Source organism: Aureobasidium subglaciale (assembly GCF_000721755.1).
Source record: "Aureobasidium subglaciale EXF-2481 unplaced genomic scaffold scaffold_2, whole genome shotgun sequence".
Classification (NCBI taxonomy): Eukaryota; Fungi; Ascomycota; class Dothideomycetes; order Dothideales; family Saccotheciaceae; genus Aureobasidium; species Aureobasidium subglaciale.
This window is the reverse complement of record NW_013566993.1, coordinates 792,897-819,533: the sequence shown is the minus strand read 5'-3', so window position 1 is coordinate 819,533 and position 26,637 is coordinate 792,897. Positions and strand designations below refer to the sequence as shown.

The window sequence follows — 26,637 nt, the reverse complement described above, 5'->3', positions numbered from 1 at the left end:
TGGTATGTTTCAGTGCTGGAAAGGTCTGGCACGATGACGCTGAGTCTTGTGGAGACTTCGGCGCAGCGAGCCTCTCCAGAACACCTGCAATTTGTCTTCTACATTGGAAAGATCATTTACCGAAATTCTTGATACTTCTGTCCTCGATTACTTGCATAGTGACTAGCATGGTCTATCATGGATTCTATTTGAATTGCTCTGATTCGAAAAGTTGTATTTTACTGCACAGCCAACCGACTTTCAGCTTCTATCAGCTCTGCCAATTGTTCAAGAGCAGCCCCAATCTGACTGATAATCGCCCACATCATGTTGCCGCCGAAAACCCGTGACCATATTCTCAGCACAATTGCGCATAGTTGAGAGGATTGTAAAGCAGAACTTTCCACATACGAATGGACTATCATTTCTTCCAAGTCAACTGACTCACGAGTCTCCTCGACTAGCGCACGAACCCAGTCCAAGATGTTAGTCTCATGTGCTATTACTGTCTTAGCGTCTATATCCGTGGCCAGGAGGGAGAAGTACAAGAGCATACCTGTAAATGGGTCGTCGCTCACCGTGGCTGCCACAGACTGGAGCCACTTGAACAAGAACACCGCACTCTCCAAACCAGAAAGGGAGTGCTGACAGCTCCAGAAGAACATCTGACTACGTGAGACGTACTGAACGCTCATATTGACAGGTAAACTAAGCGCATGCGTCACGTGCAACAGTGTAGTGGTCAATCGAGGACTGCGCTTCAACGCATGCGAGAGTCGATTATGCCGCTTCAGAAAATCGACTCTGGTGAATGAACGACCACATGGACATAGAAATGGTTTCTCCTTGGCATCTTCCAACAGGAATCAGATCCGAGCACATGTAGTTGCAGTTGTCGCATGTTGCTTACGAGTCCGGATATGGCGCTGTAGATGTTCAAGGCGCGCGAACTGCCGTTAGCAAGACCTGCAACTAAAGCTCTCTCGACCTCGCTACTAGCGCGCATTTCAAGTCACTCGAGGTCGTCGAGAACTTGATTATGAGAAAAATCACTTTCGAGCGCAGATGCATGATTGCGCACGATGAGCGACAAAGTTGGAGAAGCAGTGAATTTGGAGATCTGGAGATTCGCAACATCCTCGGCCCTGGCGAAGGTCTCGTCTTTTTTGTGATCCAAACACAATACAACTACCCTTGCTAAACGACACAATGACAAGCGTAGTATACTCAAGCCTACCACACGAGCGTATCAGTCTGGCGGAGCAAGATGGCCCATACAAGTTTGCCACATTAGTGTATCTCGCGGAGGGAAATGCGAACATTGTTTACTCCTTCAGACCAACCACCAACGGAGCAGTACCTCAGAGTGCCCGATCCAGACTTCTGCGATTGAGGAAAGACAAATCGTTCATCCAATCCACAAAGTCTCAATTTGCAACATTCCAACAGACTTTCGTACCATTATTCCGACCCGAGAATCTTGTCGAGCAAGAATTGATTGCATTGGATGGAGCGCTTATTCAAAATCTCAACAAAGAACTTGAGGTGCATGAAGACACGAAGCTTCGGAAAAGCTTACGACATGGTGACCGACTGGCTCTTGATAAGTTCGGCTTGCTGATGACCGACATGACTGCTCGGGATGGCGAGTACCTGTTCGAGATTAAGCCTAAATGGCTACTGCAGTCGCCTGATGCACCCGAAGACTCAATCAGATGCCGGACCTGTGCTTTGAGATTGCAGAGAGCCCATGCGAAGTCTCAAGGTGCCGTGATGCCGAACTCAGGTGGATTCTGTCCCCTTAGCCTTGTCGATGACGACGTCAGGGAACGCCAGAGAGCTTTCGAGAGTATCATCAAGTCACAAGCTAGTGGAATATCCGATGCATCAGGTAAGCTCGTGGATACAAGATCGCTCATAATGTTGCCGATGTATTGACCTCGAGACTTTAGTGGAGAAAGCTGTCAGTTTCCTTGCTGAGGAAGGTTATAGGGTATTGAAAGATCTTCGCAAGTATCAAGCACAATTTGATGAGCGTGGAATTCTGAGCACGAGCGCGTAAGTTATCCAATGTCAGATATCCTAACGCCTCTAACAAAAAGTAGCGAAGAAGTATCGGACGACTACTCAAAAGCCATGACACTTCGTGACTGTGTGCTATTCATCAGAGGCTCACTAGACGCATTTGGAGATACAGCCGACATTCGCCTAGCAGACTTAGACTTCAAGCATACGCATCCAGATAAGATCAAGAAATGGATGGAAACCGAGAAGGTCCTTGTAGATGGTGGTTGGTACAAGGACCCTGAGGATGACGAAGGATCCGAGCCAGCTTGCTTGCTTGCCCGAAGACCACTGGGGACCATGCAGGCATAACAGTAGGATGCGACTGTCTCCCGCGCAGATTCTCGGAGGCCCCTCTCAGTGTTCATAATGAGAGTGTTAGTGAGATGACCGGGTGCATGACATCGTTACTGCACTGACCTACTCCGTCCCGTATATAGGGGTTGATGTTGAAGCCTGGCCACATCATGAGTGTCTTCCATGCTCGTTTGGTACGAAAGTGACGGGGACAGTCTCAAGGAAATGCATCAAGGGTCACATGCATACAATGTTTTTTTGCTAAGCCTTGCCCGTCCTTACAGGTTTCGAGCAGCACTCCTACACGGAGAGGAAAGCGGCTTGAAGTTCTTGGTGCAATGGTACAAGCGTGCGATGTTGACACTGCTTGGCTGTACGACTTTGGCAATTCATCGCTTGCCTGAACCCGTCCCGATTGACCGATCACTTCCTCATGTTGTTACCCAATGAGAATTATGACAAGTCGCCAAGTGCATTCTCGTACCTGCAATCTTTTCACTGCATTCATGCTGAGCGCTGTTGATGGCGAAGCAGTTTGCTCACAGCCTGCTGTTCCATCTGCCGGTTGACAGAACGGGCGATGATGGTCATGTCATGCGGTGAGAATTGAGCTCATCCTGACCATCCCGTCTTGGCGTGCGTGCCTACCACATTGATACAGCATGATATAAAGATGCCTGAATGTTGCCAAACTGCTCAGGCTCAAAGCTCATCCTTTGCCCTAACTCAAGATAACCTAGAATCATCATTCCACCTAGATCTATCAGCGTGGCCTCGTCGACGCCTCACATAGTAGAACCCAGCGCTCTACCAAACCCGGTATCTCATAACTATACTCCAGTCATGACTACTTTCGCGCAACATCCAGACAACGAGGCGCCAGACGTACCGTGCTATACCGCCCCAGAGCCGCACAGTCATCAATACATGCCAAACCAGCAAGCTCAGCAGCAAATGCGACAACCAGCACCACCCACACAGCAATATCCACCTGAAGATCAGCATTACCTACAGTCAAGATATGCGGGCCCAGAGTCTATGCAGAATCAACATCCTGTCTACCCGGCAATGTCTTCGTATGTGCAACCACCAGGCGAGTCGTATTATGGTCAGCAACTCCGACCCAGCTTGGACCAGAGACGCAGCGAAGCAAGCTTCCGCTCTACACATTCACACAAGTCAACCTGGTCGACAGATTCACATCGATCGCATCACTCAACAAGATCACACGAGTCGAGTCGTTCGCATACAAATCGGTCGCACCACACTGATCGCGATGCCAACCAGGAGTCCAAGAATCGCAAGAAGAGAGATTTGGACGCTAGGCCGACGATGGGAGACAGTGTAATGCTCGTGGTCAACCATGTCCGAGACCTGCTTTCTAGCGATAGACAGTGAACATGCTGGGAATGACTTAGACAAAGTCGTGTATGTTTCTAATGAACGATTGCGATACGGGTTGCGATCTGTGGTTGCTCGGTGACTGGTAGAATACCTAGTTCTTCGTCATGAGTTCCATTATTGCCGACTTGCCTACACGTTAGTCAGTATGTACAATCGAGAGACGTTTTTTTCCCGAATCAGTTCAATTCGTCTTTCCAGAATGCAGACAGTGTGTCACTTCCACTCTCTTCCATTATTGACCCAGAGCAGGAATACATCGTAGAGAGGCGTATGAATACGACGCAAGGAGTCGTTAAGACGGCGCTTCGCGGCCTGATCACTGCAAATGTATGAGGTGTTGCCCCCTGCCATTAGTGTGGTAGAAATCAGCAGCCAGAAGATAGATAAGAGGACGAGATCTTTGATTTAAGCATCAGTCGCCATGATCACACTCGAAGCTAGCGACCGTTTCAAAGCCCAGCGAAGCCCAACCGAGGTTTACCCGGTTGTAAGAAGAGGCTGTTCGGCTGGCAAAGAAATGAGGGTTTGAAAGTGTCAGAAAGCGGGTTGGTCAAGCGGGTGTTTAGATCACCGCGTCGCGCTTGCCTGTTTTTCCAGTGATCTTGCAGCTGCCTCGCTTTCCTTATAAGCCCGCCGCCCCCACCTTCTCTCTTTATCTCTCAGCACCGCTACTTTCGCATACCATCCACAAGTCGTCAGACAACATCATCTATCCAAAACAACTCCTTTAACTCAACAACTTCATCACAATGTCTGGTCGTAAGTACTATCGACTCCATAACACAGTCTCCTCCTTCTTCACTACGCCGCCGCTGCCCTCGCTCCAGATCGCGAAGACGCGTCGTCGCGTCGGCTTTCATCAACACCACTTCACGTCATCCATCACTTCTCATCAACTTGTACTAACATACTATCACAGGTGGCAAGGGTGGCAAGGGTCTCGGAAAGGGTGGCGCTAAGCGTCACCGCAAGATCTTGCGTGACAACATCCAGGGTATCACCAAGCCCGCTATTCGTCGTCTCGCTCGTCGTGGCGGTGTCAAGCGTATTTCTGCCAGTAAGCATCCATCATTCTTCATGTCTTGTCAAACATCATGCTAACCGTTTCATCAGTGATCTACGAAGAGACCCGTGGTGTCCTCAAGACCTTCCTCGAGGGCGTGATCCGTGACGCTGTTACCTACACTGAGCACGCCAAGCGCAAGACCGTCACCTCCCTCGACGTTGTCTACGCCCTCAAGCGCCAGGGCAGAACCCTCTACGGTTTCGGCGGTTAAATGCCGCCACGCAACCTGGCTTCTGCCGCTGGTTCTCTTCTCTTCATGAACTTCATCGACTGCTTTTACTTTGCTTTTCTTACACTCGACCGGCGCGAGGTTACGTGAGCTTGCCATCGATGCAGCCACTGGGACATGGGACACGGAGTTATCTTGGTACATGGGTAACGAGCAAAGGGAAATGCTCCTCTTTCAGATGAAGGAATGTCTATCAAATCACATGAATCAAATATGAATGGCACAAGGCCTTCATGCATTATCAACTTTCAAAATCATTGTGCAATCAACGTGGCAGTCTCTGCCTTTGTTCAATATAGTAGCCTACACCCGAGAGACGGTCGATTTGCTCATACTCGAGCGTTACCGCTACATCTTGTCCATCAAAATAACACCATAACGCCCCTAGCCATGCAAACCCAGCAGGTATATCTTCTTTATCAATCGTGCAGAGTAGACGCGAAACATGGACTACGCGATCTATGAGCTAGCACCCTCCTGCTTGAGCTCTTGTCCTAGCCTGTATTTGGGCTCCATGAGGCCAATCTGTAAGATATTCCACGTTAGCAAAGGCCCTTCCGACGCCAGCTCCTCTTGTTCCGCCACGCCTTTGAAAGTACTCCATGCCCCTGTGTGCACACATCTGTGTCTTCCTCCTCTTGCGGCGCGCATCACTGCCGGAATAGAAACTCACCATGCTAAGCAACCTCCAAGCAGGATCACTCGGTTGAGCACCAACACCCAACCAGTACTTTGCGCGATCAATGTCAAGCTTGATATCCTTGAACTTCTTTGCCGCCTCGTTGCCGTCGGTGGGGGTTTTAGGGATGGGATCATATGTGCCTAGGACTTCGAGAGGCTTGCTGCCGCGTGCGGTTCTGTATTGTGGGTTCTCTTGTCAGGACTTGTGGTGTCTTTTATTATCTTTCTCGTCTCTCGGTTCGCTTTCAGGGACGTGGGACGGAAATGCGAAGAGGGAACAGTGTAGGCGTGAGATGTGGTGTAGGCGGGTTTAAGAAGGTATAGGCGTACCGGGCGTGAGCGACGACGATGTTGTAAAAGGGCGCATGACGCTTGCCGAAGCGCGCGAGACGGATCTTGAGAACCATGGTGGATTTTGTCGTGTGTTGGGTCGTAAATTGCGTGTCGTCGAGGACGAGGCTTTCTTTGCGGAGACTATTCGATGCCGCCGCTGCAAAGACGACTTTCGCGATGTAAGAGAATGCCAAGAACACCCGCATCTGGTGCTGTACGGACTGCAATCAACCATCTACTTTGCTTATATTCCGCTTAATTGTCCCTAATTCTCATTCTGGCGTTACTCCTCTCATATCACAATGACGTGATTGCTCTGATGCTCAGGCGGCATCTTGGAAAGTACAATATCGACTTCTGCGATAATTCAAGTGTGCTGCTATGCTACATCTCGAGCCCACTGGCTCTGCTGGGTATACTGCTCCGAAAATAATAACAATCGCCGTGTTGACGTGAAGCTATTCCTCTTCTGGAAGACGATGTGTCTGACTTGGTATGGCAATCTATCACACGGTTCTCATAACTACTAGGCGGCAAAGGTCAGCAATATTCCAGAGTCGGTAGCCAATGATGCCATCACTCACGTTGCTCCAGTCGATGGTCGGTACTAGTCGCTTTGCCCTCAACGGCCAAGACTCTTTTACTCAGCTCGTTGTAGGACTTCATGATGACCGACTTTAGTTCGGTCTGGCGACCAATGAGTCCTCTCAATTGCTCAGGAACTCCGTAGGCCGTCCGCCATTGATTTTCCATCATCCTGAATAATTCGTCCGTGGTGACAGAATTTAAGCGCGTCTCATGTCTCTGAAGCAAATCCACGTGGTTTTCCAGCGTCTGCGTAATATGGTCAAATTGGGGCTTGAGGTCTGCTGGAAGCATTGTCCCCTGCTTGACTTCGTCTTTTGAAGCCTCCAATTCCCTCTTGATACTCAGATTGGATTCCTTCAGTTGCGATGTGACTTCATCCAGAGCAGTGATGCGCAATCCGTAGTCGTTCAGCTTTATCTTTAGATCTTTCCAAGCCAGAAGAGTTTCAAGGTCCTCTTCAAGACTAGTGCTTGTTTGTGCCTTGACTATTTGTGACTGTAGCTTGACCATTTTAAGTTGAAGATTATCGATACCAGTTTGTGCTTCATCTAGCTGCTCGACGAGAATGTCGTCTTTCTCCTTAAATTCGAAGCCTAACCTTTCGATTGCCCGATCGTGTGAAGCAAGTCTTGATATGATGTTTCTAAGATCGGACGGGGCAGGAGCGGTAACCGGAGTGTTAGAAGGGCCGAACTTCTCGACTCGATCTCTCAGGTCCTGCGTGGTTTCCGAATTCTGTTTGATCTTAGTGGCGATATCGACGTCTAGCTTCTGCCGCAATGTTTCGAGCTTAGACTCATTCAAGTCAATTCTCCGAGAAATCTCTTCATGCTTTGTTTGAATCTTCTGCTGATCGATACTCGATCGAACAGTATCCACGGCCTGTGGAACCTCTCTATGTGTGTTCCGAATTTTGCCCATGTCGCGTTCTAGATCAGAACAACGAGTTCTGCAACTAGTTTTTTCTTTTGAGAATTGTTCGCATAGCGACTTATTGGTATCCACGGCTGATTGCACAGTTGAAATCGTTTTCCGGTCAAGATCTTCGAGTTTGGTCATGCGTTCTTCGAGCTGGGTGATACGCTGTTCTGACTTCTTAGCGTACTGATATTCAGTATCGGCGTCTTCCTCCATTGCGGCAATTTTGACCTCCATCCCATGATTTTTCTCGTGGTGATGTTTCTTGAAGCTCTCGAACTCTGAGCGAGAAATACAATCTTGGTGTTGGTGAGATTTCGAGTCTTGTTCTGGAAAGTAGCCTTGCAACACCTCTATAAGAAGCTTTGTAGCTTGAGCAGTTTCGGCTTCTGTCGTTTCGAAATCCATCTTTGCTTGGCTCAGTCTGTTGGTCTTTTGTGTTCCAAGACCTGGAAAGTCTGTATAGCGTGGAAGCATTTGATCGAAATCTGACTGAGTGTTTCTCAGATGCTGGACACTTTGATTGTGCTTGGAGATCGCTAGGATGAAGCTCTCAAGAGCTTTCGGAACTCCTGCAATGGTGTGTGCTGGTGTAGTATATCCAGGTTGATCCTGACCATTGGCCTGAGACGTGGACGACCGTCTTGAGCTTGGATTGGACGCAGTCGAGTGTCCATTAATTAGATTAGCTGCATAAGCAGTATGTTGGTCAAATCGACCGATCTTCCTTGGCAGGACTCTCGGGTCTGGTGAGGGCCCAGAATATGAACGCTTCATAGCGCCGAGTCCTTCCAGCTGAACAGAGTTAGTGACGAGGATCGAGGGACAGTGTGAGCAGTGAGAGACGGTACGGCTAATCGCAACCGAAGGATGATAGCAACGGAAGTGAAACAAGTGGATGAAAAGATGGGACTGAGGTTTGCGATGTGTTGGACAATGTGAAGGATCATTGGAAGTGCAGTGAGATATATATTTACCAGGAAGAAGGCAGCGTGTGAAGGAGTGAAAGTGGTTGGCATAAGGGGTGAGCGTGAGCACAATGCGATGGGACGAAATCGGAAAGAAAGGCGAAAAAGAACGACTTACACAGCAGACAGTTATTTGAGTCTTAAGAGCAATTGAAGCTGTTTTTATAGCTCATGAAAGATAACATGAGCACCCGGGTGGGCATGGAACAAAAAAAAGCGGGCCCTTGAAGCGGAAGCGTTCGTTGGACGCGGAGAAGCTGTACCTGGCCGTTGTTGCACAGCAGCTGGTGCTGGCTTTCGACGCTTCTGAGTGAAGAAGCAGGGGAATTGCGCGGTAGTTTGTTCGATGACGGCAACCGATTGCAAAGAGAATACTGGGCGATCTGATAGCGCTTGGGCCGTTTGTCGAGGTCAGAGGAAGAACGGCGGCGCCAGGTCGGTCAGTCACAGGTCGACGACCTCGAGTGGTGGGGAGTAATGTGCAAAGAGTTGATGCTTTCAAAAGGTGATCGCTCTTGAGGTTGAAGTAGAGTGAAGCGAAGGCTAGCAGTAGTGGTGGTGTGGCGCGTGAAGTGGTGGAATAAATGACAAAGCTGTATGTCGGTGTCGGGTTGAGCCGCACAGGTGGATGCGAAAGATGCGGAGCGTCGCAGAAGAGCAGCAGCAGCTGTTGGCCTTGTCGCATCAATCACAATCACACCCACAACCAAAACTTTGTCACCATCTAACCACCTGCTTTCCACGAGTCCGTCCTAGAATCCGACCGCCAGCTCGCAACCCTCTTCGCGACACGACCCCACAAGGCTAGTTGCAATGGCGGCGCAAATCTCGACCATTGCCGAATCGAAAGAGGTGCGCGGCCTCAACCTCATTGCCGCCCACTCCCATGTTCGTGGTTTGGGTGTGCAGCCGGATACTCTGGTCCCCAAGCCCGCCGCCGAAGGTCTGGTCGGCCAGCAAAAGGCCCGTAAGGCAGCTGCTGTCATTCTCCAGATGGCCCGCGAGGGCAAGATCGCAGGCAGAGCTGTCCTGATCGCCGGTCCTCCTTCTACTGGAAAGACGGCCATCGCCATTGGAATGAGCAAGGGATTGGGTGAGGATGTCCCGTTCACCATGCTCGCTAGCAGCGAGATCTTTTCGCTCGAGATGAGCAAGACCGAGGCACTGGAGCAGGCTTTCCGCAAGAGCATAGGAGTTCGCATCAAGGAAGAGTCGGAAGTCATCGAGGGAGAGGTCGTCGAGATCCAGATCGATCGCAGCGTCACGGGCGGCAACAAGCAGGGCAAGCTCACCATCAAGACAACCGACATGGAGACTCTGTACGACATGGGCACAAAGATGATTGACAGCATGACCAAGGAAAAGGTCCAGGCCGGCGACATCATCTCCATCGACAAGGCTTCTGGTCGCATTACCAAGCTCGGACGGTCATACACACGCTCGCGCGATTACGACGCAATGGGTCCCGACACAAAGTTTGTTCAATGCCCCGACGGCGAGCTTCAGGTGCGTCGCGAGGTCGTACACACCGTCTCTCTCCACGAAATCGACGTCATCAATTCTCGAACCCAAGGCTTCCTCGCTCTGTTCAGCGGCGACACTGGCGAGATCAGATCAGAAGTTCGCGAGCAGATCAACACAAAGGTTGCCGAGTGGAAGGAAGAGGGCAAGGCTGAGATCGTGCCGGGTGTCCTGTTCATCGACGAAGTTCACATGCTCGACGCAGAGTGCTTCTCCTTCATCAATCGTGCTCTCGAGGACGAGTTGGCTCCCATCGTCATCATGGCCAGCAACCGTGGCCAAACACGCATCCGCGGTACCAGCCACGTTAGCCCACACGGCCTGCCACTGGACTTCTTGGATCGTCTCGTCATCATCAGCACTCAAGCATATTCGCCCGACGAGATCAGAGAGATCCTGAGCATCCGTGCACAAGAGGAGGAAGTAGACGTGTCAGCCGACGCTCTCGCTCTCCTCACAAAGATTGGCCAGGAGACTGGTCTGAGATACGCCAGCAACCTCATTACTACCTCACACTTGTTGGCACAGAAGCGCAAGGCTAGGGAGATTGAAGTCTCTGATGTTCAAAGGAGCTTCGAGCTGTTCTACGACCCCAACCGTAGCATGAAGTTCGTTTCCGAATTCGAGAAGAGATTCATTGGCGACGAGGGTGGTGTCGATCTGGGCGGCATGAACGGCAACCCCGATGCCATGGAGATCACTGCCTAGGTTTACAGGATTGCCGTGGGCGAGACGACTGCATGTTAGGGGCGTTCAAGGAGTCACAAAAGAATCGGAATACCAAGGCCAGTAGGGGTACGAAACGAATGTTTGTCATAGATAGCAGGAAGTCCTAGCTTCAGTATACTAGACTCTGGATCGAGTATGCAGATGTCATAAGGTCATGTCTATTAGTTGATATATGTGCTGGTTCAGCATCTCGTCTAGTCAGACACTGAAGAGGAAAGCGCAGTCATCCGTCATATGTGCATGCCGGGGATGCCACCGGCAGCTCGAATGAATGCAGTACTGTACAGGCTGGAAGAAGCAGAGAGCCGCCCATTTGATGAGTTTTGCCCGATATATGAGGCCATCCACGAACGCCGAATCATCAAGTCAAACGTCCCAAATCAAGGCAGAAGCAACGAGCGTTGGGAAGTATCAAAAATCAAAGGCTCAGTCTGTCGGCGCTGAGGCGATCAGCACTTGTGTCACGACGTACCATGCTGAGCTTATAGAATCTCTCTTCGCCTGCAGCGGTCCTGCCGCCAATGTACCATTTCTCGGCACCAAGAATGTCTCTATAGCCCATGCCACCTTCAGAGCTGCTGTCCGAGCCTCTACGATTTCGACGAGCCTCGGACGCTGTAGGATAGCTCGGTGGTGGGCGATTCGGAGGGCCATATACAGGCATACCTGCCGAGTTCACGCCCAAGCCCGGAGAAGGAGGAGATCTCTGAGCGTGGGTAAGAGGTGAGACATTGTGTTGTAGAGGAGATAAAGTCGAGTGTAGGGGTGTGGGCTGTACAGGAGTGACGGTGGACTGGTTGGAAGAGGCTGATTTCGAATGGATAGCGCGAGGAGCCGAAGCAGCGTTGGGAGAGGATTGCGAAGGATTTGTCGAAGTTGAAGACCAGACGGTCTGAGTGTGAGAAGAGCCGACTACGGCGGCGGCTGAAGAAGCGGTGGAGATGGACGAATTTGACTTGGGAAGGGCGGTAGAGTGGGCGCGGAAGGCAGCCCAGAAGTTGGAGAAGAAGGGACGATTGCTGTTCATGACTGGCGCTGTTGGGCCCTCAGGTCATGTCTGCTATTGCGCTTGCTTGCCTCGAGGGCCAGTAGAGTTGTGAAGATCCCAGGCGATTTCCGACCGGCGGATGTCGATCTGGAGCGTCGAGTTGATGTGAAGATGCAATGTAGACAGGCACGTGTATTCGCCCGTTTTATACTGGTACCTTCACGACAAGTCGATTTCTGCAGTAGGACGTGACCAAAGACACGATAGCATGCGCTCAGAGGTGAAGTGGATGTCGGCGAAGGATTACCAACGCTGCGGGCAAAGTCGGGGACGCTTCGATGAGGGGTGTGCCCCGGATTCTGTCCGCGATCCGTTTTCGGGATGTTCTCTTCCCGACTATCCTGTCACGTATCTGACTGCGATTCTTGAGTAGACAGAGCAATGCTTTGGTGACGGTTCCCTGCGACCGGTCTGTCGTTGGTGCAGAGTACGGCAAGCTGGAGGAGAGAAGAATCGAAAGACGTTTGCGATCAGTCGTTCATATCTCCACACCAAGATGGTTGCTTTTTCCAAAGCCTCTTTTACTCGCTTGACCGAGCCGTCCCGTCAACGCTTGTCAGAGTGGACCATCTCGACCTCGCTCGTTGATGCAGCATGTGCAATTCTGGTGTCAAGTCAACGGTATAGCGCATGAAAGGGGATGGAAAAGGAATGCGGCCTCCTGGAAGCTCCTCAGACCAAGTCATGTCTGAAGCTATCTCACGCGTCCTGATCGACATGTTGACTGCTACTTCCAGACTTCCAGTGGTCCTTCGACTGCTACGCAATCGGTTTCACGCGCCCTTTGCTTCCACCAGCGCCAATCCCTGAAACTATATCAGGAAACACGGGCTCGAGCGACTGAGAGACCGTTCAGTAGAAAAGGAGTCATGCGCACCGGCTGCGACCCACCGTCATGCTCATCGTCACCGGGCGCCTGAACCCTGTTTTAATCTTTCTTGTCTCCTTGGTTCGCGTTGCGTCTCACATTCCTTGGTGGCGTGGCGCGTACTTCCTTCCTCGACTATATATTTCTTTGAGCCATCTCCTGCACCTGTTTCTCAACCTTTTGCTTGCTATACAAACACATCTCCACCGTATATCAATCACCTGTTACCATCTCTGCAGCATCCGCATTTGCATCAACATGAACTTCGTTCTTCCAATTCGCATCGCGCAGCTCATCCTTGCGCTCCTCGTTCTCGGCACAAGTGCTTATGGTGAGCGCACTCTTGACTATGCCATTGCTTCAATCCACTGATAGCCTTCTTTAAGTCGCTAGCAGCTACAACCATTCGCCCTCCGAGATCAACTTCTTGGTCTTCACTTCAATCTGGACGCTGCTCGCCTTGATCTACCTCAGTCTCACCTCCTGGAAACTCGAGCGCTTTGCCCACCCATGGATCATCTGTGGAGTTGAGAGCTTGACAATGCTCTTCTGGTTCGCTGGATTCATCGCTGCAGCAGTCTTCCTTGGGGACCTTACTACCTGCGCTGGAAAGGCTTGCGGCTCTGCTAAGGCTGCCACTGTCTTTGCCGCATTTGAATGTGAGTCTTGCAACCGGTATTCGGAATTTCGCCTTGTTGACAATGTTATGCAGGGGTTTTGTTTGCCGTTACAACAGCCTTGGCTGTCATGGCTGTACTTGGAAGAGGTCGTTCCACCAAGGCCGCGCCCAACACGATGGGTGCCTGAAAACTTCGCACCCGACGAACACCTAAGATGATGATGTGTGTCACGATTAATGGTTTTCTGGCGCAAGGCGGCGTTGTTTACGGCTTGGAAAGACGAGATACCCTGGTAACACCTCGAAAGTAATTTGGTCAGATCGGCGAGGGATGTTTTCTTTCACATGCAAGAAGACCAAGCCACAATTTGTGGCGTTCAGGGTCGCTCAATGACGCTATTAATCAGCATCGAAGCCGCGCGAAACACCCTAGGCCGAATGTGTTTGTCGCAAGGTAGTTCGACACTACTCTACAAATCAATACTCCTATCATCTTTCTTACTCATCATCTCCTCATAACTCCTGTATACCATGGCAGCGCTCGACGAGAGTGCGCCCGCACCTCTGTCAGAAGATGAACAAGATGTTCTCGCTCTGAGCGTGCACTACCACGGCCAACCTATAACCCTCACTCTGGCCAACGATGCCACCATTTCTGATCTCTCCACCCTCGTCGCAGAGGACCTCCAAATACCACCCTCGAACCAAAAGTTCCTCATCTCGCCAAAACCTGGTCTCTTCCGACCACCCTTCAAAGACCCGGCCCTTCGCCTCGATTCCCTGCCACCGAAAGTAAAGATCACACTCCTAGGCAGCACAACCCAAGAAGTCGCCGACACCGAATCCGCCATCTCCACCCTAAAGCAAAAACAACAAGCCCGCCGAGCAGCCCTCAACGCCGGCCGCAAAGTCCAAGCAACCCGTCACCGTGACTGGAAGACCGCAACCGAAGAGGCAACATACACATTCGCCACACTACGTCCACTACCACATCTGCATCAACCAGAAAAGTCGCTACGTTTCCTCGAGCGTCTGCGCGATGACCCTGGCATCAAGTCTGCAATGAGAAAACACAAGTACAGTGTTGGTTTGCTGACGGAAATGGATCCTGCCGAGCATACCACACACGAATCAAGAACCCTAGGCTTGAACAGGAATAGAGGTGAGGTGATTGAGTTGCGGTTAAGGACAGATGCATACGATGGCTACAGAGACTACAAGGTCATCAGAAAGACATTGTGTCACGAGCTGGCTCACAACGAGATCGGTCCACACAACACAGAGTTCCATGCTCTCTGGAACCAGATCGAAAAGGAAGTTGAAAAGAACGACTGGTCAAGAGGTGGCAATTCGCTTGGAAGGCAGGAATTCTACAACCCTGGCGACGACTATGTCGATGATGATGACCACTGCGATGCTGGTGGTTGGGAAGGAGGATCTTATGTCCTAGGCAGCACGTCGAGTCAGAGCTCTGCTGAACCGCTTTCGCGACGAGAGGCTATGGCTAGAGCAGCTGAGGCAAGGGCGAAGAAGCAGAACAATTCACAGAAGACGGCCGACCACGATTCTAATGCACCGCCGACCTGACCGAGACGATTTTACGACCGATAATCTTTGGATTTTGTACAGTAGCGTAGCATAGCACAATGATGGAAACGCGAAACTGGTATTATGCTAAATAAGGACCCTCTTGTCATGACTTGGCTGCTGTGAAAAACCTACTCTAGAGCCTGCCAGTGTTTGTGCTTACTGTGTGGCTGTCGGCTACTGTCTCCCATTCCGGAACGATGAGGAATGTTGCCAGGAACTTCAGAGCAGCAGGTTCGCACCTTGAAATAAGCGCCATCCTGCCGACTGTACGAGTTGTCATAGGCGTGTCGAGCTCGACCTCGGAGGCTTTAAAAATCGACACCACAAGTGCAAGCAATCCATGTATAGACATGGCTTGAACAAACATGAAGCCTATCGACTGTCAGCTGAAGCTGCAACACCCACCTGCACTGGTTCCGAGCGTCGTGGTAGTATTCCCAGCCATTGACGTAGACCCTATTGAGGGTCATACCGACGAAAAGGGCGCTCAGCATGTTGTTCACAAGATCATCGAATTGGCGAGTCAAAGTTTAAATGGCGAGGGTCGAGCGACGTGGCGATGGAGAGCGCCGCGAGCTGACGAGAGTAATGAAGTGTCGCACGTTAAAATGTTGAATTGCTCATTTAGTTGAAGCAATTTGATGGAACCGCACCACGGGATGTGTAACTGTATTGGAAAAAGGCGGATTGCCGAACTAGGAAAATCCACCGGAAAGAATGCTCGAGAATCGTAAGCTGTATAACGCGCGAGTGTGTCTGGGTTGTGTCGCCAAAATAGTTGCAGAAGCACGTTACGCCTCAAGATTTCTGATTCTTTTTGTGCCGTACGACGAGCTGAAAGCCGAAAAGACCCGAGAGATTATTCTGCTGATGCGCCCCGAACGAACCGTGAATAGCGTGGAAGAGCGGCAGGAAGATGACGAGAAAGGTGAATTGGTACAAGATGATGGTTGGGCAGGATAACCGATGGGCCGTCATGTCAGAGTGCTTTTGAATTCCCCCTGGTCATTAGTAGCGCTTCAACGGCGTTCGTATCTGTCAGCACCGCGCTCCTCGCCATAAGCACGACGGCCACCAGAGGCAGCAGCATCGGCAGCGGGAGCGGCAGGGTCAGCGTAGCTAGAAGGAGCATCAGCGCGGGCACTGCCACGATCGTAGCCATATCCTCCGCGTCTGTCATCGTCACCGCCAGAGGCACCACCACGTCCAGCGTAGCGGTCTTCGCGGCCACCGCCGTAGCTGCGGGAGCCACCGCCGTAGTCGTCACGATCGCGACGGCTGTAGGAGCCGCGGTCCTCGTAGCGATCGTAGTCGCGACCGCCACCGCCGTAGCGGTCACCACCACCGTAGCGATCATCGCCGCCGCCGTAGCGTCCGCCAGATCTGCCGCCGTAGTCTTCGCGTCTGCCACCACCGCGACGATCGTTGTAGCGGTCGCCACCACCGAAGCGGCCAGGAGGGCGGCGGTCGTCAGCTGGGGACGAAGTCAGTTGGTTGGTTGGTGTGTTTGATGATGGCATGGTGATCTTACTTCTCTTGGGGGGACCGAAGTACTTGCCGGGGGTAGGAGTTCTGGGTCTGGAGCGACGAGCCTTCTCAATGCTCAGAGTGCGGCCCTCGTAGACCTCGCCCTGAAGACCAGACTTGGCAGCGTCGGCTTGCTCGCCAGTGACCATGTTGACGAAACCGAAGCCACGCGATTCACGGGTGTGAGGGTCGCGCATGATGCTGCAAGTGTCGACATCACCGTACTTCTCGAAGAGGCGGCGGACCTCCTCCTCGGTCAGACGAGGGTGGATACCGGTGACGAACAAGTTGGAGCCAGGGTTGGCGGCCTCTTCTTCATCCTCACGGATCTGTTGAGCGGTGCTGCATTGGTTGTCAGAGACATGATGTCGTGATGGGCCAATTGTAGTTTTTGGTGACGTACCGGTCATCACGGACAGCGGCAGGGGAGGCGCTGCGGAGTCTGCTGTCGCCGTCACGGTCGGGGCGAGGAGAGCGCGAGCGCTCACGAGGGTACTGAGGCTCGTCTGTGATGGCGTCAATCGGCTGATGCAATGGTGCGATGCGAGTCAGAAGTAGATACCTTCGTAGTCGCGGTTCTCGTATTCCATTTTTGCGGGTGGGATTAGATTGGGGTTGGGGAGAGAAAGAGCAGATAGACAAGATCAATGAAAAGAAACAAGGAAGGGATGCTGCGAATGAAAGTCGCGAGCGTGTGAGGAAAGGGATGGAGGATTGGTCGCGCCTGCCTCGTCTAGCTCACTCTGCTGTTTGCGCCTTCCTCGACTGGGCGCGTAACTTTGCCAAGACTTTTGATCCAGCACGTGATTTTCGGAGCTGAGGTATGATGCAGATTCGAAAGGGCGCTCAATTGTTTGATGTGTTTGCGCAGAAGACAAACTTGACCATCGAATTACCTGGTGAGTCTCCCCTTTTGCTTCAAGTCAAACTCACGACCTCTGCGGCACTTCACTATCCTCGAGTGTCAACATGGCGTCGACGCTCGTCATCACGTCGCGAGAGCCGGGCTGACTAACGACAGCAGCCTCTGGCTCAATAAACCTATCCTCCCCAGTCGAGAGCAGTCGCAATGGCCTCGAACGGCCCGTACTATCAAGCTGTCCAGGCGCATGATCAACCTGTGTCGGACGAGATGCGCCTTGCTCAAGGCATCCTGGACTACACAGCCTCGGCACCTCAAGCATCCATGTACCCGGAGCCCAACTCGGAATATCATCATGCTCAGCAGCTCGCTTCAGAACAGGACGCCGAAGACCACGCTCAGCTGCAAGGACTCGTTGAGGCTGCCACCAGTGCCGCCGCTCAAGAGCAGATTCGCCAACGCAACCAACAACTCCAATTCGCACACTCGGACCAGGATCTAGCTTCCCTGTTGCGCGAACCCTCTGCCAGGATCTCGACGTCCAAACGGAAGCGATCCATCTCGCTTGACAATGACGATCCTGCTTCTGCAAGTGATTCTTCCAAGCGCCAAAGACACTCTGAAGACCACGGCCATCATTCCCCACACCTCGATGCTCGCGCAGCTGGCGTCCATTCGGCCGCTGCTCTGTTCCGACCTGCCTCCGATTCTTCTAAGAAATACACTCGGCCTCCAATGTCCAAACTATTCACCTCGCTCGAACTGTCACCGGAAAACTTCTTGTATCTGCAGGCCGCTGCGAAACAGTACATGCTCAACGCCGACTATCCTGACCGCCAGGCATGCGTAGGAAACAGGGGAAGAGGTGACAATGAAATGGTCAAGGCCAGGATGTATCAGTGTGTGCGCGAATTTCTGGAAGCCGAGGGCTGGGGAGAGAAATACTTTGGCGAGAACGCGCCTCCACCAAACGACGGAGAAGCCAATGCACCGCCTCAGCCGCGTCGCTACATATGGCCTCGTGACAGAGACCGCATCATCGCTCTTTGCACTCCGCTGCTACGCCGTATGGTCACGAACGAACGCCAGAGACAGTATGCTATTGAGACACGCAAGGGTGGCAAGCAGGACAAGCCTCTTCAGGATGGCCCTGATCCTCAGGCCCACCGTTCTGCTCAGGACCCGGATGGCGTTTCCATGTCCGCACATGATGGTCAACAAGAGCCATATGACTCGCGCTTGGACGCCATGCCAGCTTACCACCTCTATCTACTAGCCCCTGAGACTGGCCAGCTAGTGCGAGATCGTATTTCTTTTACCATGGAAGAAGACTTCAGCTGGCAATGGCTGGTCGACACACTGGTTAGCAACTGGTGCAGTGCCCTACAGATCGTCCAGCCCCCTCCTGATATTGCTGCCAATATACTCGAGCAATTCACCATCAAAGTGCTCACCTCATCTGGTCTGACTACTGTCTCTGGCGAAGGCGAATGGCAGCTGGCTGTTCAGGACATACGTCAAACCATTTGGCTCGACAGTACTGTCAAAGTCGTTGCGGAGGGTCCACCTGCACCATAGAGCCGTGCAATTTCTCTCTTCATCGTGTCCTGGTCAATTGTGGCGGTGTCTCCTTGTTGTGATAGAAACATAGCGTCGACGCTTTACAGAACTAGATATCCAAGTCTTCATTGCAAAGGGCTTTGTGCCACATGCTATCTGTCAGTCATGTCATCTCATACTCTTATGGAACACTAATGTAGTGACTGCACAAAACGAATCTGCAACATGGTCACATGTGAACGTTAACAAATGAGAGTGAAAATTGGAGATCTTGAGTTTTCATTTGATTGAGTAGGCCTCTCCTGAAGCCATGATTACAATGAGCATCTATTTTGGTATCCTAAAGTTTTATGGATCCATCTGTCGGACTGTAAGAAGAATAGAAAAAAGAAGCGAAGAAAGAAAGTAAAGCAAAGGCAAGTATAATGTTCATGTCGTCAAGTTCGTTTCATCAGTCATCATCAGTATGGTTCTCTCCCACATATGAAGCGAAGAGAAAGCAATGAAAAACGCTTGTCTCCTGCTCCAGACCGATGACCCGGAAATGAGATTCGTAAAGATTCGCTTTTTCTCTCATCAATCATATCGTGCTGTTCTTCGTGGTGAAGAAATTCGTAAAAACAAAGAAAATGCGTAACTACAGCTCAGCGTGAGCGTGGCCTAGAGCATTTGGCCGGCAATGTTGCGGATGGCCCATCGCCAGGAGTCGTCGGATTGACGGCAGTCACCGTTCTCGGGGAACCAGGTTCCACACCTGCGGCGCCAGGCATGCTCCTCATCGCGTTGACGACGAATGAACTCGGGACCCAAATCGAACTCTTCGCCAACAAGCCACTCATCGCCACCAGTGGTTTGTGTACCATCGGGAGCAGAAGTGGGGCCTTCCTTGAGATCCTCGATAGCAGCGAAAGGATCTTCTTCATCTTCGGTGACGCTAGGGCTGTTGTTCCTAGAGTCTCCGGGACGAAGCTTGAGCCAACACATGCGACGGGGGTCAAAGACCATGCCACCAACGACCTTAATGTTTTGATTGGAATAGTCGGACGCGAGCGGGGTGATAAGAGCGGGTCTTGGGGGCGAAGGTGGTAGGGGACGTGCAGTCATGTACGAGGTCTGCTGTGCATCATAGGTGGTCGGGGTTGGGGTTGGCAGTAGCGGGCCAAGCTCAAAGGGAGCCAGACTGTTCTCATTGCCCTCCCAACGAAGAGTCTGGGGGTTGAAGGTCATGCCCTTCTCGATGATTGGCTTGTCGGCATTGGCAGTGCTAGGAGCAATGAGTTGAGGGCGCTTGGCCTTGATTCTGGAGGCACTTGGGCTGGTGTGAGGACTGCGGGCAGCGATTTGAGCCTTCCAGTTAGTGCTGACAGGCATAAGCGGACCCTCACTCTTGGGACGACCGGTTCCTGCAGCACGGAGGCGTGACTCGCGTGCGATACGGCTTGCTGCAGTATCGCGAAGATAACGCGGGGTATTGGACTGGTCCTGGAAAGTCTTCATGGGCATGGGGCTGCGCGGTGTCACCGGAGCGGGCGTTTGCATGCGCTCAGGCAAGGGAATCTTGGTAGGGCCAGAAACATCAATCCTGCTGGGAATGTTGCGAACAGACTTGGGTGCGCCCCTGGAAGAGGGCTGCTTGAGGTACCTTGACTCCTTGGTCGACGAGGTGGGGAGGTCATCAAAGAGGTCAAGTTCGGTACCGTCACCGAAATTGCGTCTGCGAGACGGCTTCGTCACAGTGCGTTTGGATGCAGCTTCTCGTGCAAGCGCGGCAGGAGCGAGGTCTGCACGGCGACCGGAGCGAGACGGCGTGTCAGGCACATAGCCCGAAGACAATCGTGAATAAGAGCGAGGTGGGGGCGACTGGCTGCGCTGAGGTTCAGCCTCGCGACGAAGGTGGTACGCAGAGGTACGGGAAGGAGGCTTGGCGGTAGTGTGGTGCGACTGGGCTGATAGGTTGGCTGGTAAGAATGGTACGGGCTTGACGCTTTGTTGGGGACCGCGTAGCAGGGGCATGGATCGCTTGTTGCGCAAGAAATTGGAACCCGATGTAGAGGGTTGAGGACGCTGACGAGTGACAAGCGTTGCTCCGGGTTCGAAGACAGGCTCCAGGCGGGAGGCCGGCTTTGAGGAGGGGACAGGGCGTGGGATGCGTGTGGCAGAAGGCTTCTCGGAGAAGGTGAGGGTCGTGGTGGGAGCACGAGTCGACGACGAAGACTTGGTCTGTCTCTGCTGGATGTTGCGGTGGAGGGTGAGCTTGCTGGGATCGAAGACATTACCCGAGCCAATGTCAAGACCGCTCTCGAAGTCGTCCTCGTCCTGGGCCTGCGAAGTTGGAGGCGCTTCGACCTGCTGTTGACGATGCTTGAGCATCTTGCCCAAGTCAATGGGACCCTCGGGTAGTTCAAGACCACCAAAGTCATCCTCGCTCTCGGTCATGACGCTGCCTAGACTAGGACTCATGGCAGAGCCAAACTGAGAGCCGGAGAAGCTTCTATTGCGCTGGTCGCGACGTGTGCCAGCAAAGCGGATGCCCAGACTACCTTCGGTGAAGTCATCAAAGTCGTCGTGTTCTTCCTCGTGTTCTTGGTGGTGAGAAGGCTTGGGCAGTTTGAGCGAGAGAGGGGCGTCGTCGCCGATGTCCAGATCATCCGCCCAGTCGTCGTCTTGACGGGGAGGAAGTGTCCGCCGGGAAGGCGGGTTTCCCAGGCGTTGGATCTTGCCGCTCATCAGAGCTGACGGAGAGACATTGTTAGGGATAGGGACGCCGGCGTGGAGGCGGGCGGACTGGATTGCGTTGTTGGCCGAAGCGTCGTCGTTGGGCGCCAACATGACATGCCAGTCATCGTCAGCGGGCGCAGATTCGGAGCGCAGCGACAGGCGCGAGGAGAAATGAGTCTGCACAGTCGAGACGGAGTTTGTGAAGAGATCGCCCTGGAAGTCGACATCGTCGTCCCAGCTCTCAATGTCGGCCGCGGCCATGGCAGGCGGTCAGTCGGCAAGCGAGCGACGACGGCGTGGACGGAGAGTCGAGTTGATCGGAGATGGGGAGCGAGAAACGATCGAGGCGCTGGGAGCGACAGTAATGAAGGTGCTGGCAGGAACGGGGTTGCATTGAAGACGCAGGCAGCGTGCAGAAAGGACGAAGCGCGCGATGGCTGGAAAGCTGCTGCAACGGGCGTCGAGATATGCAAGCCAGCACCAGGGCAGGACCGACCGAGCTGGACAGCGGTCCTGACTCCTCGAAATAGTGCACGCACCACGCACCTTTTCTTTTTTCGCAAGAAGGGTCTAACTTACAGTCCCGCCAGTTCCACCGGGCTAGCGACTCAAGCGCACGTCGCAATCTCAGTAAACAATCAATCAGTCCCACGCGACCTTGACACCTACTTCAGGCCTCTACCGCAGCAGGCAATGCTTCACGTCGCTGCGGCTGTTGTCTGAAACGTCTCACGAAGACGCGCTTGTCTGCCGAAACGCTCGCCAGCAAACGGTTAAAAAGTTCCGGGTAGACGTTGTTGTCGTTGTTTGTACAATCCCGCCGCTTCTAAACAAACGTCCCCCGCCCCGGCATCTGTCGCCTACTGCTCTTCCCTACATCAGCCCTCGACCGGAGCTAGCCATCATCAAATTTTACTCTGCCGTCATGCCACCATTGCCAGACCCTTTAGTCTTGCGGCTGCTGCGGACTGACGTCGACAATGACTTCGTACTCGTCAATGTCCTACAAACCGGGTCTGACCCTCTCGATGTGAAACTCATCGCTACTGATGGAGAGTTCCCTTTCGTCACCAACATACTACAGAAAGACATTCGCAAATTGCAGGCTTCTAGCTCCCAGACCGATTCGGATCAGTGGCAATCTATCTTGTCTTCTATTCTGCTCCAGTCTACTCCAAATGATCCTACTTTGACCGGAGTAGAAGCCGTGACCAGTCTCTCCTCATCTCAGCTCACTATAACTATCCGCAACAAGATTAGTGGCATCACTGTACGTTCCCGCTGCAATTCTCCTTGACTCATTTTGTATACTAATGTCCGTAGCAACGACTTGGCGCAATCGTTCTTGACAAGGATGAGGATGAAGCGATTCAGCTATACGACTGGACGGGTTTTGCTGTATTCCGAGCAGATACATTAGCCCATCGACTAGCTACTTTCCAATCTACTGTGGCGGAACACCAGAAGAGAATTGATGAACTGACCGCTCAATTGGATGACCTGGTCAAGGCGAAGAAGTCTCAACAAGATGAGATGCTCAGAAAGTTTGCAGCCCTATTGAACACCAAGAAACTTAAGATTCGCGATCAGCAGCGCCTTTTGGCTCGCGCTAAGGTCGACCCCAGAGCCGCAGATCACGTTCAGCAAGTCAGATCTACTACTGCTGGCCGCAAACCTGATCTGTCTCGCTCGAGCAAGCGTAAAGCTGATGACAACATTCAAGAATTTGAAACCGATGACGACGACCTCGAAGAGACGGATCTGGGGAAGCCCATGAACGAAGCAGATGACATGCGTCAGGAACTTGATGACCCCCTGACACCTGACAAATCCGACCTTGATACTGAGGATGAAGAGAGCGACGGTGGCTTTGCTCCAGCCCCCATGCCGTCTCAATCATCACGCTCACAAGCCTCTCTCCGATCCAAACCCAAGACCTTGGAGACAGTCGGACCTAGCGAAGCTAAGACTGCATTCAGCGAGTCCCCTGAGATACAGCTACCACCTAGAAGGCAGTTGCCCTTTCCCATGAGGAATACTACGCTGTATGCTTCACGAGCTCCGCATCAGGCAGCCATGTCCACGACTTCTTCGCAAACCTTGCCCATATCCTCCACGACCATACACTCTTCAAAGCCACCACATCCAATGGACGACGACGATGAGACAGATGATGAGTTGTAAAGAACTACAAATGTTGACGCATCAATATACGAGCGTTAGGCATGTAAGCCAGCATGATCAGTTGGTCGAGATTAGATTGCATTAGCTTTGTGCACTATTTACAGCTTACCAGTAGTCAGCGACATCATCGCCCATCTGGTCCTCCATACTGCTCTCTAAACGGCAAAGTATCTGAAGCAGTCATAGAAGCGCGCCCTCCTTCAAGTGTCTGGAAAGCCACTGTCCTCGGTGTCATCGGATTCAGCATGTTTGGCATCCCTGGTGTCACTGAATACTGCCATTCTGCCTGTGATCGCATCTTCTCCCATTCTTGCTCATCGAGTCGGGCCGTTTCTGGCGAATATTCTGGTATCTCCGTCTCTTCCACATCCGCTGCTCGAGCGGACTTTTCTCCTTTGGTAGGTACACAAGAATAAAGCGAGACGGCCAGCGTCACTGCAAAGAGTATCCTGATGACGTTGGTCAGTCCTACGATACTTCGATATGTACAGGAAATACTCACAACAGACACAACGTTACAGCAAAACTCGCTTTTGCCTGCTTGCAATATCCAATGTTCTTCTTGTCTGAAGCGACATTGCAACTCTTGGTGATGTACCATGGTGCACCCTTCTGCGGATGGTTCTTGTCGGTCGTGTCGGAAGCAGATTGACCATATGCACTGTATGCATAAAGGACGACCAAGAGTGTGTGAACCAGAGCGGAGAAAATGGGAATCAGAGCCCGCATGAAGAACAGGACTGGCTTGATGAGCATTATGAACATGGAAAGCACTGATATGACGACGTTGTAATCGGTGATACTATTTGACGGTCAGAATCTGGCAATGAACAAAGACATCATAACCTACAATTGACTCCAGATGATGGGAGGGCTGATTGGTCTGTGATTGGCGTAGGAATATAGGATCTCAGTAGGTGAGCTATTGAAGCCATTGTCGTATCCATCAGTCCAAAGCCGTGTTCGGTAGGTGTTTGGCTGAGCAATGGCGAACAGAGCAAGAGCGGCCACAGTGAAGGGGAACTCTGCGACGAACAAGTAGAGCATGGTCTTTCGTGACCTCCATTTTCGCGCGATAAGCAGCATTATGGTAGTTGTGCGGCTCTGGGTGAGATAACAGCAGTGTATGACTGTTCAAAAGACTCGAGAACGCTCCGCGAGTATCAAGTCTCACACTTAGCAGTCAAGCGCCGAAGAAACGGAGGGAAGTCAGAAAGGAGACGCTGCTCACGGGAACAGACATGATTTGTACAAATTACTGCGGTACAACTCACGCGCATGATCTAAGTTCTCCCTCACACTGTTATCACCGTCAGCAGCGAACGAGGTAAGCTGTGTAGCCGCCCTCAAGCAAGCGTGGCACGTCTTGCGCTTGCTGTACATGCATGTCGTCCAATCAGCGTGCTTGCTGTGGCGCTTGGCTGGGTTTCCTTTCATCTCCATCTTACGTCTTGCTCACCATTCAAATTAAGATCCGCGTCCACGCATATATCGTTGCTGATGTCTCTCGAGAGGGTCTGATTTTTTTTATCCTTTGGTTGCGAATGATATCGCGGCTTGTTGACAGGAAGGTTGTCTGTGACAACGGGCTGCTGAGAGCACAAAGGCTGTGAAACTTGATTAAGAAGCAAAATGGACACACAATCCACAAACATGAACAACACTTCCACAATCCACATTTCCCCGCTTCGAGAATAATATTGGACACGATGATGAAGAAGAAGCGAGGTCGTCGTGTGAAAAGCCGATTATGAGATACCAGGCCAGGGTGCTACCATAAGCATCGTTTCGCGAGGCGTCGGCGTCAACACCTTCGTCCACTCGTTCATCCTAGAAATATCACATAATCCCGTCTGAGCATGTCTCACCCCGCGAAGAGAACACTTAGCATGCTCTACGGAACAGCTTGGAAAAAGGAAAGGACAGCCAATCTGGTCAAACAAGCCCTGCAAGCAGGCTACCTCGCCATCGACACAGCTGCTCAACCAAAGCACTACCGAGAACACCTCGTCGGCGATGGAGTCCGCGAATTTCTATCAACCAGTAGTCTCAAACGCGAAGATCTATACCTACAAACCAAGTTCACTTCCATCAACGGTCAAGATCCCAATAATTTGCCCTATGACCCTTCATCCAGTATCACAGAGCAAGTGAAAGCTTCTGTCGCGTCTTCACTGCACAATTTACGAAACAACGAAAATGTGGAAGAAAGTTACATCGACTGTTTGGTACTGCATAGCCCGTTACCAACGATCCAACAAACCATGGAGGCCTGGGACACAATGTCCTCATTCGTACCTACAAAAGTCCACTCCCTAGGCATCTCAAACACTTCACTGCCCATCCTCAGATACATATGGGACAACAGCACTGTCAAGCCGAAAGTAGTGCAAAATCGCTTTTACGCCGCTACAGGCTGGGACATCGCACTCAGACAATTCTGCAAAGACTCTGATATCGAGTATCAGAGTTTCTGGACGTTGACTGGCAATCCTGAGTTCTTGAGTGCTCCGTTGATTACACGTACTGCTGAGGAAGTCGGGATAAGCGACGAAGTTTTGCTATATGGCTTTGTGCAAGGACTTGGTATTACACCTATTAATGGCACGACTTCGCACATTGAGACTGATGTGGCTGAGCTCCTGAAGCTCGAGAAATGGAAAGCCGAGGGCCACAACGGCAAGACATGGGAAAAGGTTGTTCGAGTTTTCGGTCTGTTTCTCAAGAAGTGGGCTCATAATGGTGACCATCGTGGTTGATGTCATTGTTATTTGTTATTCGTATGTCAATCCAAGCGCTGTGTTTTCCGGGAGTCATAAATCAAAATACATGATCTAAACAAATGCTGCAGAACAGAATCAGAAAATCGAGCGGAGATCAAAAT

The 26,637-nt window shown here is 51.8% G+C and overlaps 16 protein-coding genes across 16 annotated transcripts; 9 read left to right on the top strand and 7 right to left on the bottom strand.

The window, feature by feature from the left end:
* Nucleotides 1-137: 137 nt before the first annotated feature.
* Nucleotides 138-1,054, bottom strand: AUEXF2481DRAFT_36308 (uncharacterized protein). The gene is made up of 3 exons (XM_013492006.1): nucleotides 890-1,054; nucleotides 536-832; nucleotides 138-478 (listed from the first exon to the last, which is right to left on the bottom strand). Exons 2-3 carry the CDS (start codon nucleotides 672-674, stop codon nucleotides 219-221), a joined length of 399 nt encoding a protein of 132 aa, XP_013347460.1. The 5' UTR covers nucleotides 675-832; nucleotides 890-1,054; the 3' UTR covers nucleotides 138-218.
* AUEXF2481DRAFT_388535 (uncharacterized protein) lies at nucleotides 923-2,769 on the top strand. Its single transcript, XM_013492268.1, has 3 exons — nucleotides 923-1,870; nucleotides 1,932-2,037; nucleotides 2,085-2,769. The coding sequence occupies exons 1-3, from the start codon at nucleotides 1,189-1,191 to the stop codon at nucleotides 2,353-2,355; spliced, it is 1,059 nt and encodes a 352-aa protein (XP_013347722.1). The 5' UTR covers nucleotides 923-1,188; the 3' UTR covers nucleotides 2,356-2,769.
* A 414-nt stretch (nucleotides 2,770-3,183) lies between these two features.
* On the top strand, nucleotides 3,184-3,738 carry AUEXF2481DRAFT_26229 (uncharacterized protein; the record flags this gene model as incomplete). Its single annotated transcript, XM_013491894.1, has 1 exon — nucleotides 3,184-3,738. One exon carries the CDS (start codon nucleotides 3,184-3,186, stop codon nucleotides 3,736-3,738), a length of 555 nt encoding a protein of 184 aa, XP_013347348.1.
* A 927-nt stretch (nucleotides 3,739-4,665) lies between these two features.
* AUEXF2481DRAFT_62202 (uncharacterized protein) lies at nucleotides 4,666-5,021 on the top strand (the record flags this gene model as incomplete). The annotated part of the gene is made up of 2 exons (XM_013492119.1): nucleotides 4,666-4,801; nucleotides 4,858-5,021. Coding segments are annotated over 2 exons (300 nt in total), but the record flags the coding sequence as incomplete, so codon positions are not given.
* A 477-nt stretch (nucleotides 5,022-5,498) lies between these two features.
* On the bottom strand, nucleotides 5,499-6,127 carry AUEXF2481DRAFT_1815 (uncharacterized protein; the record flags this gene model as incomplete). Its single annotated transcript, XM_013491746.1, has 3 exons — nucleotides 5,499-5,564; nucleotides 5,713-5,896; nucleotides 6,051-6,127. 3 exons carry the CDS (start codon nucleotides 6,125-6,127, stop codon nucleotides 5,499-5,501), a joined length of 327 nt encoding a protein of 108 aa, XP_013347200.1.
* A 282-nt stretch (nucleotides 6,128-6,409) lies between these two features.
* Nucleotides 6,410-8,959, bottom strand: AUEXF2481DRAFT_388763 (uncharacterized protein). The gene is made up of 3 exons (XM_013492267.1): nucleotides 8,537-8,959; nucleotides 6,638-8,354; nucleotides 6,410-6,576 (listed from the first exon to the last, which is right to left on the bottom strand). Exons 1-3 carry the CDS (start codon nucleotides 8,576-8,578, stop codon nucleotides 6,560-6,562), a joined length of 1,776 nt encoding a protein of 591 aa, XP_013347721.1. The 5' UTR covers nucleotides 8,579-8,959; the 3' UTR covers nucleotides 6,410-6,559.
* Nucleotides 8,960-9,340: 381 nt separating this feature from the next.
* AUEXF2481DRAFT_45921 (uncharacterized protein) lies at nucleotides 9,341-10,756 on the top strand (the record flags this gene model as incomplete). Its single annotated transcript, XM_013492085.1, has 1 exon — nucleotides 9,341-10,756. One exon carries the CDS (start codon nucleotides 9,341-9,343, stop codon nucleotides 10,754-10,756), a length of 1,416 nt encoding a protein of 471 aa, XP_013347539.1.
* A 439-nt stretch (nucleotides 10,757-11,195) lies between these two features.
* Nucleotides 11,196-11,804, bottom strand: AUEXF2481DRAFT_1812 (uncharacterized protein; the record flags this gene model as incomplete). The annotated part of the gene is made up of 1 exon (XM_013491745.1): nucleotides 11,196-11,804. The coding sequence occupies one exon, from the start codon at nucleotides 11,802-11,804 to the stop codon at nucleotides 11,196-11,198; it is 609 nt and encodes a 202-aa protein (XP_013347199.1).
* Nucleotides 11,805-12,951: 1,147 nt separating this feature from the next.
* AUEXF2481DRAFT_85851 (uncharacterized protein) lies at nucleotides 12,952-13,803 on the top strand (the record flags this gene model as incomplete). Its single annotated transcript, XM_013492167.1, has 3 exons — nucleotides 12,952-13,024; nucleotides 13,080-13,352; nucleotides 13,406-13,803. The coding sequence occupies 3 exons, from the start codon at nucleotides 12,952-12,954 to the stop codon at nucleotides 13,498-13,500; spliced, it is 441 nt and encodes a 146-aa protein (XP_013347621.1). The 3' UTR covers nucleotides 13,501-13,803.
* Nucleotides 13,804-13,843: 40 nt separating this feature from the next.
* AUEXF2481DRAFT_26222 (uncharacterized protein) lies at nucleotides 13,844-14,899 on the top strand (the record flags this gene model as incomplete). The annotated part of the gene is made up of 1 exon (XM_013491893.1): nucleotides 13,844-14,899. The coding sequence occupies one exon, from the start codon at nucleotides 13,844-13,846 to the stop codon at nucleotides 14,897-14,899; it is 1,056 nt and encodes a 351-aa protein (XP_013347347.1).
* Nucleotides 14,900-15,921: 1,022 nt separating this feature from the next.
* AUEXF2481DRAFT_26221 (uncharacterized protein) lies at nucleotides 15,922-17,019 on the bottom strand (the record flags this gene model as incomplete). The annotated part of the gene is made up of 3 exons (XM_013491892.1): nucleotides 15,922-16,771; nucleotides 16,833-16,935; nucleotides 16,992-17,019. The coding sequence occupies 3 exons, from the start codon at nucleotides 17,017-17,019 to the stop codon at nucleotides 15,922-15,924; spliced, it is 981 nt and encodes a 326-aa protein (XP_013347346.1).
* A 348-nt stretch (nucleotides 17,020-17,367) lies between these two features.
* AUEXF2481DRAFT_36299 (uncharacterized protein) lies at nucleotides 17,368-19,027 on the top strand. The gene has a single exon (XM_013492005.1). It carries the CDS (start codon nucleotides 17,499-17,501, stop codon nucleotides 18,867-18,869), a length of 1,371 nt encoding a protein of 456 aa, XP_013347459.1. The 5' UTR covers nucleotides 17,368-17,498; the 3' UTR covers nucleotides 18,870-19,027.
* Nucleotides 19,028-19,107: 80 nt separating this feature from the next.
* On the bottom strand, nucleotides 19,108-22,227 carry AUEXF2481DRAFT_36298 (uncharacterized protein). The gene has a single exon (XM_013492004.1). It carries the CDS (start codon nucleotides 21,828-21,830, stop codon nucleotides 19,512-19,514), a length of 2,319 nt encoding a protein of 772 aa, XP_013347458.1. The 5' UTR covers nucleotides 21,831-22,227; the 3' UTR covers nucleotides 19,108-19,511.
* Nucleotides 22,163-24,142, top strand: AUEXF2481DRAFT_388214 (uncharacterized protein). The gene is made up of 2 exons (XM_013492266.1): nucleotides 22,163-22,839; nucleotides 22,893-24,142. The coding sequence occupies exons 1-2, from the start codon at nucleotides 22,495-22,497 to the stop codon at nucleotides 23,751-23,753; spliced, it is 1,206 nt and encodes a 401-aa protein (XP_013347720.1). The 5' UTR covers nucleotides 22,163-22,494; the 3' UTR covers nucleotides 23,754-24,142.
* On the bottom strand, nucleotides 23,816-24,943 carry AUEXF2481DRAFT_388492 (uncharacterized protein). The gene is made up of 3 exons (XM_013492265.1): nucleotides 24,604-24,943; nucleotides 24,259-24,555; nucleotides 23,816-24,202 (listed from the first exon to the last, which is right to left on the bottom strand). Exons 1-3 carry the CDS (start codon nucleotides 24,837-24,839, stop codon nucleotides 23,878-23,880), a joined length of 858 nt encoding a protein of 285 aa, XP_013347719.1. The 5' UTR covers nucleotides 24,840-24,943; the 3' UTR covers nucleotides 23,816-23,877.
* Nucleotides 24,944-25,212: 269 nt separating this feature from the next.
* Nucleotides 25,213-26,630, top strand: AUEXF2481DRAFT_36296 (uncharacterized protein). The gene has a single exon (XM_013492003.1). It carries the CDS (start codon nucleotides 25,613-25,615, stop codon nucleotides 26,510-26,512), a length of 900 nt encoding a protein of 299 aa, XP_013347457.1. The 5' UTR covers nucleotides 25,213-25,612; the 3' UTR covers nucleotides 26,513-26,630.
* Nucleotides 26,631-26,637: the final 7 nt, after the last annotated feature.

Coding starts and splice junctions, on each gene's coding strand:
- AUEXF2481DRAFT_36308 (XM_013492006.1), bottom strand. CDS start 674: ATGAGCGTTCAGTACGTCTCACGTAGTCAGATGTTCTTCTGGAGCTGT. Junction 479..535: donor GAGCGACGACCCATTTACAG/GTATGCTCTTGT, acceptor AGACAGTAATAG/CACATGAGACTAACATCTTG.
- AUEXF2481DRAFT_388535 (XM_013492268.1), top strand. CDS start 1,189: ATGACAAGCGTAGTATACTCAAGCCTACCACACGAGCGTATCAGTCTG. Junction 1,871..1,931: donor TGGAATATCCGATGCATCAG/GTAAGCTCGTGG, acceptor TCGAGACTTTAG/TGGAGAAAGCTGTCAGTTTC. Junction 2,038..2,084: donor GGAATTCTGAGCACGAGCGC/GTAAGTTATCCA, acceptor AACAAAAAGTAG/CGAAGAAGTATCGGACGACT.
- AUEXF2481DRAFT_388763 (XM_013492267.1), bottom strand. CDS start 8,578: ATGCCAACCACTTTCACTCCTTCACACGCTGCCTTCTTCCTG. Junction 8,355..8,536: donor CACACGCTGCCTTCTTCCTG/GTAAATATATAT, acceptor AACTCTGTTCAG/CTGGAAGGACTCGGCGCTAT.
- AUEXF2481DRAFT_36299 (XM_013492005.1), top strand. CDS start 17,499: ATGGCCTCGAACGGCCCGTACTATCAAGCTGTCCAGGCGCATGATCAA.
- AUEXF2481DRAFT_36298 (XM_013492004.1), bottom strand. CDS start 21,830: ATGGCCGCGGCCGACATTGAGAGCTGGGACGACGATGTCGACTTCCAG.
- AUEXF2481DRAFT_388214 (XM_013492266.1), top strand. CDS start 22,495: ATGCCACCATTGCCAGACCCTTTAGTCTTGCGGCTGCTGCGGACTGAC. Junction 22,840..22,892: donor ACAAGATTAGTGGCATCACT/GTACGTTCCCGC, acceptor TAATGTCCGTAG/CAACGACTTGGCGCAATCGT.
- AUEXF2481DRAFT_388492 (XM_013492265.1), bottom strand. CDS start 24,839: ATGCTGCTTATCGCGCGAAAATGGAGGTCACGAAAGACCATGCTCTAC. Junction 24,556..24,603: donor CCCATCATCTGGAGTCAATT/GTAGGTTATGAT, acceptor ACCGTCAAATAG/TATCACCGATTACAACGTCG. Junction 24,203..24,258: donor TTTGCTGTAACGTTGTGTCT/GTTGTGAGTATT, acceptor CAACGTCATCAG/GATACTCTTTGCAGTGACGC.
- AUEXF2481DRAFT_36296 (XM_013492003.1), top strand. CDS start 25,613: ATGTCTCACCCCGCGAAGAGAACACTTAGCATGCTCTACGGAACAGCT.